Below are 12565 nucleotides of genomic sequence, written 5' to 3' on the forward strand. Positions count from 1 at the left end.
CTGACTAAGAAATAGAGTAGTTGCTCAGTGGAACAGTTTAGGTTCACAAGACAATATGTGAAGACCGAGTTAACACCCTGGATACTTTAGAATCAGCCAGAGTCAGGATAAGCAAAAGTCCTTGGTCTTTATCCCTGGTCGAAATGAGAGGAATGGACACAGGAATCTCCATACCTCTCTTCTTCCTCTCCCAGCCAGGAGTCACTCTGGCTTGTCTTACTCCACCCTCTAATCCCTCCTCCAAATCTCTCTATACACCAGCCAGCACAGAATAATGGGAAAGGCCATTTTCCAAGCATATGCTAATAGAGTATTGTCCAATCGGTAGTTAGCCTTAATTGCTTGGTTGTCTGATCTTAGTGTATGAACTCAAGAGTTTTCAGCCCTTTACAACAATAGTCAATGATTATAGTAATCTAGTATTTGATAAACCCAAACACCCCAGGCTCTGGGATAAGAATTCACTTATATGACAAAAATTGCTGGGAAAATTGGAAATTAGTGTGGCAAAAACTAGGCTTTGATCCATACCTAATACCATATACCAAGATAAGGTTGAAATTAGTTTATGATTTTGGTAATTATAATCAAATTAGATATTAAGTGATATTATAATCAAATTAGAAGAACAAAGGATAGTCTACTTCTCAGATCTGGGGAGAAGGAAAGAACTTATGGTCAAAGAAGAAGTGAAATACATTATGGAAAGCAAAATAGATAATTTTCATTATAAGTTTAAAAGTTTTTATACAAACAAAATTAATGCAGACAAGATTAAAAGGGAAGCAGTAAACTGGGGGAAAAATTTACATCCAAAGGTTCTGATAAAGGCCTCATTTTTAAATATATAGAGGATTGACTCAAATTTATAAGAATACAAGCCATCCTCTAACTAATAAAGGTCAAAGGATATGAATAGCCAATTTTCAGATGAAGAAATTAGAATCATTTCTAATTATATGGAAAAATGCTCTAAATCACAATTGATCAGAGAAATGCAAATTAAGACAACTATAAGGTATCACTACACACCTCTCAGAGTCTCTAAAATGACAGGAAAAGATAATGATGAATGTTGGAGGGGATGTGGGAAAACTGGGACACTGATGCATTGTTGGTGGAGTTATAAATACATTCAGCCATTCTGAAGAACAATATGGCACACTAAGGTCAAAGGGCTGTCAAACTATGTATACCCTTTGATCCAATAATGACACTACTGGGTCTGTATCCCAAGGAAATTATAAAGGACGAAAAAGGATCCACATGTGCAAAAATGTTTGTAGCAGCTCTTTTTGTAGTGACCAGAAATTGATGGGCAATTGGAGAATGGCTGAATAAGTTGTGGTATATGAATGTTATGGAATATTATTTTCTATAAGAAATGATCAGCAAGGTGATTTCAGAGAGGCCTGGAGAGATTTATATGAACTGATGTTAAGTGAAATGAGCAGAACCAGGAGATCATTATATATGACAACAAGAAGACTATATGATGATTAATTCTGATGGAAGTGGCTCTCTCCAACAATGAGATGATTCAGGCCAGTTCCAATAGTCTTGTGACGAAGAGAGCCATCTGCAGAGAGAGGACTATGGGAACTGAGTGTGGATCATAAGTTTTTTTACCCTTTTTTTTCTTTGCTTGTTTTTTGTTTTCTTATTATTTTCCCCTTTTTAATCTCATTTTTCTTGGCAGCATGATAATTGTGGAAATATGTTTAGAAGAATTGTACATATTTAACATGTATTAGACTACTTGCTACCTAGAGAAAAGAGTGGGAGAAGGAAGGGTGAAAAATTTGGAACAAAAGGTTTTGCAAGGGTGAATGTTGAAAACTATCTTTGCATATATTTTAAAAATAAAAGGCTATTATTTAAAAGAAAGAAAGAAAGAAAGAAAGAAAGAAACTAAATTACCAGTATCAAAAATGGAAAGGGTAAATATAACACCAACAAAGAGAAAATTAAAGCAATTAAGAGCTATTTTCCCCATTTATGTGCCAATAAATTTGACATTCTAAGTAAGACGGATTACTTGATAAAAATTTAAATTGCCCAGATTAAAGAAAAAGAAATAGAATACTTAAATAAACCTGTCTTAGAAAAAAAAAAAAATTAACAAGCAATCAATGGACTCCCTAAGAAAAAATCCCCAGAAAGACAGATTTAGAAGTGAATTCTATCAAACTTTTAAAGAACAACTTATTCCTATAGTATAAGAATTAATTTAATTTAATTGTTTCTATCACACAAATATGGTTTTGATGCCTAAATCAGGAAGATGGAAAAATAATATTATAGGCCAGTTTTCTCTAAAGAATATTGATTTAACACTAAATAAAATACTAACAAGATTATAGCAATATAACAAATGATCATATATTTTGACCAGGTGGGATTTATACCAGGAATATTCTGACATGTCAATAACAAAAACAACAAAAATCCCATCATTATCTCAATAGATACAGAAAAAAAAAAAAAAAAAAAAAAAAAAACTTTTGACAAAATACAACACTCATTCCTACTAAAAAACACTAGAAACCATAGGAATCAAGAGAGTATAGGATAAGAGCTAGCAGGTATACTTTAATTAAGTGGGAGCCTTTTTTAATTGTTATTAATGATGGGAGAAATGTCAGGCATATTTGTAAGCAGCAGAAAGGAAGCCTGCACAGTTATTCCTTCCTCCTTGCAAAGAAAATGCACAATGCACATCGCATGTCACTTCCTTCTGGAAAATCCACATAAAATATTTCGGCCCTCCATTTGTACTAAAGAAGTTTTCTGGCTTCAGTAATTTCCCTTCCCTTTTTCCTGATATCATACAATACTAGAGATTTACTTTATGCATTTCTGAGTTTCTAAACTTTTTCTGTCATATGCTGGATTTCTCATGTCATCTATGGCTTCCACAAAACTCTCAAAAAATTCCCTTTTAATTTCTTAAACTGATACATCAAAACCACAATGAGGAAAGTCACGACTTGGAAGAATTAACTCTACATAAGTAGAGAGAGGGAAGGAGAGGCGGGGAAGGAGGAGAGAGAGAGAGAGAGAGAGAGAGAGAGAGAGAGAGAGAGAGAGAGAGAGAATGAATCTGAATATGCTGGAGAAGACAGAATGAAGTGGGTACCAGAGAGCACAGAAAGGAGTTTCCTTTTTCAAGGAGAAAAAGGTCATTTCTTCATGTGAGACAGAAATGAAGGAAAAGAAAATATGGGAAACCTTCTGACTAATGTGAAAAGCAGAATAGAGAAAAGAGGAAGATCTTAGAATGGCCTCATTTTTTCCAATGAAATAATTCATGAATTAAGTCCTCAGTTGAGAGATAGTGTGAAAAAAAGTGTGACGAAATGCTTAAAGAAAGATGAAAAGTTTTGGAATAGTGATGAATGGTTTGTTGAAAGGGATAGAAAACTGATATATAAAAGTTTATTGTGTTGTAAAGGGCCCAGTTGAGATTATATAATATAAATTAGTAGTGGGCTTATTTTTTCTCACCAGTTCTGTTCAATAGCATGTCAACTAGAGTAAAGGAGGCAGCCAATGGGAGCTTTCATAGTTGAAGTTTGGCAAGGCATAGATCAGGTCAAGATAAAAAGAGAACTTGTGATATCAAATAATTAGAACCAACTGTTGTACTGTAGGTAAGTTAGCTCCTAGGGACTGAAATATAGAATTTAGTAAGCAAGACTGGAATGTAGTAGAACTTGAAAATAGTCAATCAAAATGGAAGAGATTGAAGACAAATAATCTAGTAGAAGATCTCTAAATTAGAGAAAAATGTTAGTAGGATCCAATGATAAATTTGAGTTGACATAATTTCATATTCAAGACTTGTATGTAAATGTTATGACTTTTTCACTATATAGTCAAAATACAAACATTATTGGGGGAGGGGCAGTGTGGGAGGGGTGTTTGCTCCTGAAGTAGGAACAAAAGAGATAGATGGTGGTTGGGGTTTGTTAAGTAATAGTACAAAGAAGTTAAGGGAGTCAAAGGTTAAAGTGTTCAATTAGCAGGTCAAGATTATGAAAGATAGAAGGTCAGTCAAATGTTCAAAAATGTTTCAAATTTACAATTTTTTTTAATTCATTCAATAAACATCAATTTAGTGCCAAAAAATAAAATAAAATACTAGGAGCAAGCTATTACAAGTTTATACTATTTATGATACTGAAAACTCACATATAACCAAGTTGGCTTTTAAAACAGTGTTAGATTTATCTAACAAAACTGTTAGATGGGTGGGGAAGTGGGGGATGTCTTTCAGTGTTTAGCAATCCCTAATTCCTATCTCTTATCTTGAAATTAAATGGGAAAATGGCTTTCCCTGTATAGATCACTCATAATAGATTCATGGGATCATGAGATTAAGTGATGAGAAGATAGTTTGCTATAACTCCAGGGAGATGTTAGAATCCTAGTGTTAACTCAATAAAATAGATACAATGCTTATTGGTTCACACATTAGAGCAAATCCTTACAAAGTGATAAATCAGTAGCCTAATTTAGCAGGGTACTTAGCAAATTCTCTAACTCACTAATGTATTTAAGTACCCATTGGAGTTCACAAGTATGGGAGATTCACAAAGTTAACTTTGTAACTTTGTGAATTCACACCTTCCTTAATCCCTCCCTCAGAGGAGGAGTCAATCTTTAAGAGATAATATATAAGAAGCTGACAGAGGCTCAGTCACAAGTTCAGTTGAAAAGATTGAGAAGGGAGCACTCTGGGAGGAAGCCCACAAGCCCATTCTCAGAAGTGGAGTCAGATTCATTCCATCTTCCACCTTGGTGCTGGCAGAAGGCTGAAGAAAGCAGAGGCAAAAGCAAAGGACAAAGCTGCAAGAGCTCTTAGAACCAAGGAGAGAGAGAGGCCTCTAAGAAAGCCAACCCGGCTTGGAAAGAGATAAGAAATAAACGTTTGGATTTTATCAGTTGGCTATATTTGAGGTGATTATTACATTGAACTGAAACTAAGGCTGCCTCCAGAAAACCTCGCTAAGAAACTGCTCCCAGAGAATGATTATATTATAAAAAAGAAGAAAACACCACAGTAAAGAAGATATAGCCTAATTCTCTCTTCTTATCCATGTTGTCATTCTCTATTGTCACACACATAGTAAATATAGAGCAAGATTTCCTTGCTCTATATATTCTACAACAACCAATTAAGGGCTTTTTCTACTAGGATATATTATTCTATGGGATGGAGGTTATCATAGGCCTATTTAGGAATATCATTTTTCACAGGATAAAAATATCAACCAAGGTCCAATTATAAATAAGATTATATAAATATTTAATTCTCTTATTGACAGATTTAGTCTATAAAATACCAGATTGAAGATAGAAACGCTGTCTGAATAAAGTATTTATTGAACTGAAACGCAGTTCCAAGATTGCCTACTTAGTCCAGAATATTGTTTCTTTGAAAAGCTATAAAATTCCTAGAAATACAAAGAACTCTCTTTATGGAAAATTGTGAAGTGCACATTCCATTTCAGCACAATATTCTCCTAAAGATATCTGAAAAAACCCTCAGGAGGCCTCCCAGGAACTTTCATTTTCACTGTTATTGGTAATTGTCACTGAAAGCTTAAAACTGATGTCAGCATACTGTTTATACACTGCTACATTTCACTCCAGACAGGAGGGCTAGTTTTTATTGGTGATTAAGATCACATAACTATTAATTCCCTTAGTTTAAATATGTGTAGTTTATACTGTACATACTTTAAGACCCTCAGATAAGTTATAGACTATATGTTGAATACAGAATTTGAAACACCATCATAAATTAATAGGTTCTTGGAAAACTGTCTTTTTTCTACTTTCTACTGGACTGACTTTTAATTATACTGAAAGGCCAACAACATAAAAATAATTTAGTCTCCATGGGAACAGGTTGTTCAATATCTAATAGGCAGTTTCAACACATAAAAGGGTAATTGCTTTCATTTTTTTCTTAATTGTATATTTACACAGTTTACAATAATAGTAATAGCCTTTTGGTCAAGAATTTCCAGTCACATAATGACCTGTTGTGCTAGAGTAAAATAATGAATTATTGCAACATCTCCTAGTTGCTGGAAGAATCTGCCAGACCCAGGAGACATTATCAGTGAAGTAACCCATATATTTACCTGTACCATTTTACAGTTGACCTAAATCCAAATCTAAAAGATTACATATTTCTTTTTCTTGTCTTGTCAAATCTCTTTTGTTCAGAATGTGTTCATTTTATAAGAAAATATGATTTGTATTATTAATCTTTATTTGAAGCTATTGTGAATGATTGTAGTATCATATATTAGCGTTGGAAAGTGCTTTATAGGTAGGTCCAACAAGTCCAATGGTCTTACTTTGCCAGTGAAGAAACTGAGACCTAAATAAGAGAAGTAATGGGACCAACATCACACAGGTTTTTATTGCCCAAACTGCAATTAGAATTTGCGTCCTCTTGACTCCAAATCCACTAAACACAGATTTATCCGCCAATACATTCTGAATTAATCAGTAAAGTGCTAAACACAATTCAAGGACATTCATAAAATTTGTACTCTCCACTAGTTTAAAGTCTTCTGTCATATTGATATGCTCAAAATATATATTCAAATGATAATTATTTCACCAACCTTATCCAAGAATCTGGTTATTGACTTTTCCTGCCTTTTATTATTGGCGCGGATTCTTTGCCTCCCAATAGAAGCAATTATTTGTGTTTCTTTTTCTAAAAGTTCACATAGAGCAGCTTTCCTTTCAGCCCCAGTGAAATTCTCATCAATGTAATCCATTTGATCTACCCTCCAATCTGTAGGGAGGGAAAAAAGTAAAAGATTCTTGGTTAAAAAAAAAAAATGCCAAATCTTATTTTGCCATCATTTCCAAATAAAAAATAGCTTATTTTTAAGATCATTTAAACATAGTAAATTCAGTGTGCTGAACTTATAAACCTGTGAAACATAATTGAGCATAAAAAGAATCACATCAGAATAAAGGACAAAAGTTGGAACATGTACTAGAGTAAAGGAGATTTTCATTTGACAAAAAGAAAATAATATACCCTTAATAATAGGAGACAGAATTACTGAAGAAAAAAATCTGACTTTTAAATTTATAAATTATCACTAAATTAACTTATTTATTAAATTTACTTAGATTAAGCATTTTTCTTTTCCTTTAGGACATATATACAATTTAATCCAACTTTACATCAGCAATATGAAATTTTTTGTTTTGGTTGTTGCTTTTTGCTACTCACACCATTATCACTGATTTGTAATCTGACGGGCATTAGATTGATATCTATTGAAAGTTAATCACCCAGATCCATCTCTAGTTATCCTTATCTATATCTGGCCACTGGCCTAGATGGTTCTAGAGGGCCAAGTGGAGCAGCAGCCCTTGCCCAGCCCTCCCTCACTTAAATCCAGCTCACTTGCATGTCATGGCATTACCTCTCTGATGTCAGGTCCTCTTCAAGAATCAAGGACAAACAACAACATGAAGGACAATTAACAACAATAATTGAAAGTTAATACAAGTTAATACAATACATAACCAACAAGATGCAAAACTAAACATTTTTTCTAATCCCTATGACATCTCAAATAGCTCCAAAATGGACAAGATAAAGCAAATTCAACTGTCTCTATGATCTTGAACACCCAGAATCCAAAAGAAGGCAATAAAACTAAAACTAAAACAAATTGGGAACCAATGTCTACCCTGAACTCGTTCAGCACGCCCCTCATTACTACCACCTCATTCCTGGCAGCAAGGCTGCACCACACAAGTCAAGGACCTGACACACAGGCCTGCAACAAAACACATCCTTACATCCCCTCCCACTTCCTAATGCCATGAGATCTGAACTCTCTAGGAAATCTCCAGGAAAACTTTGCTGAAATTGCAGGAATTTGCTCAAATACAACAGGCAGCCAGTGCTAAATCAAAACTCTAATGGCAGAAGCTCACTAGAACAACATCAGATAGCCAGCAGCATTGTGGATGTAGCTCTGTGCTGCAAAATATCCCTATGGGAAAGCAAAGCAACAGGGGAAAAGGTCAGGACATAGTCCTCAGGCCCCCTTCTGACTCCAACCTTCCCCTAGAGTTTCAGACACCTAAAGCATGGAAATCAACCACAGAGCATTAACTTTTGAACACCAGCTCTTTGAATTGCCAGGCAAGTGAATTACAGAGGCAGTGGGACAGGACACCAGGAAGAATTTAGGGGTTGAGCTTGGGGGGGGTCAAGATGTTCTGCAGCATTACACAAGTCTGCAGGAAAATTCAACTTCCAGCTATATCCAGTTCTGTTCGCCAAGAAATCATTTGAGGCAGAGATCTAGTCTGTTGAACTATGAATTCCCCAATGTGGGAGAAAGCTAAATTGCTTTGAGATCCAGCACTCAAGGAAACCACTCAGAGAGGGAATCAGAAAGTGAGTAAGAGAGGAAAATCAGGTGGGATCAGGGGTGAAAGTAAAGACTAAAATAACCCAAAGAGCTCAGGAAGAAGAAACCCCAAAGACCTTGAGCTTAAGGTTTTAAATCAACAGGGAAAACATTAACAACAGAAGAAAATATGACCATCAGATCTAGTAAATGAATTTGGGCACCTATGAATAAATACTGCAAAACAAAATAAAGTCAATCAATAATTGATGAAACAGAGGAACTGGTAGAATTAAAGAACATGGAGCCGCAATACAACCATGATTCCTGAATGGTTCAAAATATAGATGAAAATTATGAAGTCAGAACTTATGACCTGTGTAGCAAAAATAATACAATGGAAAAATTCAAATCCACTATGGTGAGACACCAAAAAAACAAAAAGAGAAAACAATAAGTTGGGAATATAAATACACAGAAATAAAGGAAAATCTAGAAGAGAAGCAAAAAACCAATAACCAAAAAAAATTCTCATTATCTAAGCAAAACATACTGATCATGAAGATAGGAAGAATAGAAATGGCCTGAAGTATCATGATTCTCCCAGAAGAACTTGACAAGACAGAAAACCTGAACATCATAATTCAAGAAATAATAAACGAGAACTTCCCAGAACTTTGAACATAAAAAATTAAATGCAAGTCTATTTTGTAACTTACCAGAAAACACAGGAGAAAATGTAATAAAGGGTTCCTAAAAGTAATGGAGCTCAAGCTACAACCCAAAGTGATCTAGCCTGCAAATAAATCTAAGCCTAACCCTAAATAAAAAAGATGGTTGTAGAGTAACAAAGAGACTTTTGGAAACATTCCTGAGAAACAAAACCTGACCTGAAAAGTATACTTCTTTTCTCCTTGAACAACAGAAATGAAATGAAAATTTTAAAACTAATAAATAGAACCTCTTTGTAAAACTATCACAGGAAATCTCAAATGAACCTTCACTACATGTAATTGTAAATCTTCTTAGTTCCTCCTCTATCCTTTACTTTTCTTCAATTTCTTTTATAAACTGTAGTTTATTATTATTATTATTATTATTATTAAGGGGGGGGGCGGGGAGAATTAACTCCTTCCCAATGAATGAACTGTGAAAGCTATCTCACAAGATGGAGACGGTGTTCTAAAACTAGAGTGAAGGCCAGCTGTGCTCCAGGTCCAGGTTTCTTTCTCCAGAAATGACATGGTTTACCACATAGTCCTTTTCTCCCATATAAGGTAATTTAGTCATCCTAAAGATATGGTTGGGTTGCAACTTTTTGCTCATTTATGTTAGAATGTAAGGTCATTTGAACTGGATAATTAGGCAGTGTTTATTATAGGAAGAGTTATCCCAAATCTGTAATCCTTGTTTGTTAACTGGGATTGTCTCTCCTTATCTGACTGCTTGTTAGGAGGGAAACGCTCTTTCTTGAGAGACTATAATAAAATTCCTTTCTGCTTCTACCTTGAGAAATCCCCTTGACTTATTTGAGCTGGTGGTCTTTGTTTCACACAGTTTATGGGGCCTCATCTGGGATTACATGACCTGGGGAGTGGGCAAGGTCTCCATTAGCCGAACAGCCCTGCCTTGCTTTAGGCACCCTGCGAAAGGGTGGGACCTTTCTTGCTCTCCCAGGTCAAGTGACCCAAAGGGGAGAGACTCAGGGCAAAACAAGTGTCAGCAAATCCTTAGTGATAGGGATTGGATGGCAGTCAGGCAGGCAACTTCTGTGTGCAGGACTCCAAAGGTAAGCTAGATCTTGGAATCTGAGTGCACTAGATTCCTGGAGGATCAGAATCTTTTGGGGTGACTGTGGGTTGGAGTATCCCAATGAATTGAGTGTGAGAGACTGGTTTCTAAGCACACTTGATCCTGAAAAATCTCATCAAATATTCAAAATGGGAGGATTCAGTCAAAGCCTCCCTCCACAAAAGAGAAAATAAAGTTACCGGCAGATAATCCCTTAGAAGGGCAAGAAGTAAAATGATTAAATATTGTTGCTCCGTATGGGGAGGCCACTCAGGGCTGAGTATGTCCGACTTAAATCTGTGTGTAAAATAGATTTCTCTGTGTGTGTCTGCTTTATATTCTGTCTTCTCTGTTAAAAGTTAGCAAGCTGAGTGAGAGTTGCTAGTCTGGAAAAGATCAGGCTGAATTGTTGGAATTGCTGGAATTCAGAGTACTAGTCTTTCAGAGTGGCTCAACATAAGATCTTTAACTGAAGTCACTCTGGATGGGTGAGTGTATTGTTTCTGATCTTGGTAAGGTAATTTGGAAGCTAATTTTGGGTCCTTAGCCCAAGGAAAGAGAATCTTTTTCTCTTTCTCTCCTGAGTCTAGCTGACTACAGCAGCTTTGCAGAAGAAGGGGAGAGAAGAGGAAAACATATTTAATACAGTGAAGATGGTAAAAAGCAAATAGAAGAAAGTATATAAAAAAAGTTAGCGAGAAAGTTTAAGTATGTATGAAGGAGAAGAACATAGAATGAAAGGGATTAATTAGAGAGTTTGGGAATTTGGGGGAAAATGGAAAAGCAGTGTGCTCCCACTTTAAAAAAAATGAAATAAAAAATGATATTTCAGAACTAGCCAATTTGAGTCTGCAGAATAGTTAAGTTATAGAACAATTAAAAACATTTTAGCAGATTCTGGGGTTTTTGAGAATAAGTTTTAAGTAGCTTGTCACTATCAACTAAACTATTGTGTTTTTAAGTAGGCCTAATTTACATGAGTAAAAGCCTTGGGGAGGGGAGGTGGCAGGGAACTGCCAAAGTGGGGGAAAAACTGCTCTCTCTGGGTTTTTCCAAGCTTTTCAGGTTTGTGGAATCTATCTTGGCAAGGGAGATACCCTTGAGTGACCTGAATTCTTCTGGGGTTTGCACTTGTGCACTTGTGCTCCAACATCTTTGACATGGGTCCCCTCCCTAGCATTTCTGGCATAGAGGGTGAGATGGTCACTGAGCCACAGACTTGTAGCCAGAAACCTGGGTCCAAATTTCTCTAATCCTCTACCCCAGAGATCTTAACTTCTGTCAATTTTTTAAAGCCCTGTGGTAGTGTAATGTTAAAGGTCACTTTTAATGGGGTGATCAGTTCCTCCATTTGTCCTATTTCGTATTCTGCCTTAAGGTTATGACCATCCCCTCTTAATGGTTGAGATAAAGGTGTTATAGACATTCCTTAATGTCATTAGAATATCAGTAACCTCCATCTATGAGGCTATCCCCACCTAAGTATCTGCATTATGTCATTGTTAATGTTATTCCATAAAAGGCTTACTGTCCAGCATACTCCGGACTAGACCCTTTGAGATGATAAGTCTTGTCTAGCTCTGGGATCCATTGGTCCCAGTATTTCTCTTCATTTAATAAATTATTGAATTGGTCTCTAATCTCTGTCTTGCTCAGTTACATGTACTAACTACAGGACATTTGGACAAGCCCTCTGTTTGCTTCAGTTTTCTCAACTATAAAATGGGGATAATAATAGCACCCTTCTGTTATGGGCCAGAACTCTGAACTTGAAGTACAACTAAGTCAGTGGAATTGATAGAGACAATAGTTATCTAATTTAACATGGTTCAGTATGATTGATTTAATCCTACAAGGAGATATTATGGGCCAGAACTTGAAACAAGGTACTAAGTGGAATTGAGGAAACAGTGGTTAGGATTTAGTCCTACAACAAATAATGATTTCCTAGTGATATAATGATTGGTGTATACTCAATGCAGGGCATATAAGGAAGAAGCTCTCAGGGCCAGAAAGACAAGTGCACCAGAAGCTCTTGGAGGCTGAGACAGATTAATTCCATCGTCCATCTTTGTGGTGGCTGCAGGCTGAAGCACAAATCCTTGGAAGTCAGGGACATTCAGAAGCCAGAGAAGGCAGGCAGGAGCTCAAGCTCTCGGAACCAAGGCCAGACTGAAAGGCTCTCCAGAAAGTTGCCCAGCCCCAGGAAAGAGATAATAAAGGATCTGGACTGTAAGAAAGCTAACTGAACCGCAGGAAAGGAGACAAGACTTGCAAAGGGATAATAAAAGATTTGAACTTTAATCCCTGGCTGTACTTGTGATTACTGTACTGAAAGGAAGGCTGCTCCCAGAGACCCCAAG

General features: G+C 36.0%; 1 protein-coding gene across 3 annotated transcripts in view; it reads right to left on the reverse strand.

The window, feature by feature from the left end:
- Window positions 1–12565, reverse strand: part of IQUB (IQ motif and ubiquitin domain containing) — a 102851-nt gene that overhangs the window by 35147 nt on the left and 55139 nt on the right. For all 3 annotated transcript variants that reach the window (XM_031938946.1, XM_031938945.1, XM_031938944.1), the window contains one exon: window positions 6648–6823. In XM_031938946.1, the coding sequence (XP_031794806.1) occupies window positions 6648–6823 (176 nt within the window). The remainder of the gene's footprint in view (window positions 1–6647; window positions 6824–12565) is intronic.

This window comes from Sarcophilus harrisii, chromosome 5 (assembly GCF_902635505.1).
Source record: "Sarcophilus harrisii chromosome 5, mSarHar1.11, whole genome shotgun sequence".
In the NCBI taxonomy this organism is placed as follows: domain Eukaryota; kingdom Metazoa; phylum Chordata; class Mammalia; order Dasyuromorphia; family Dasyuridae; genus Sarcophilus; species Sarcophilus harrisii.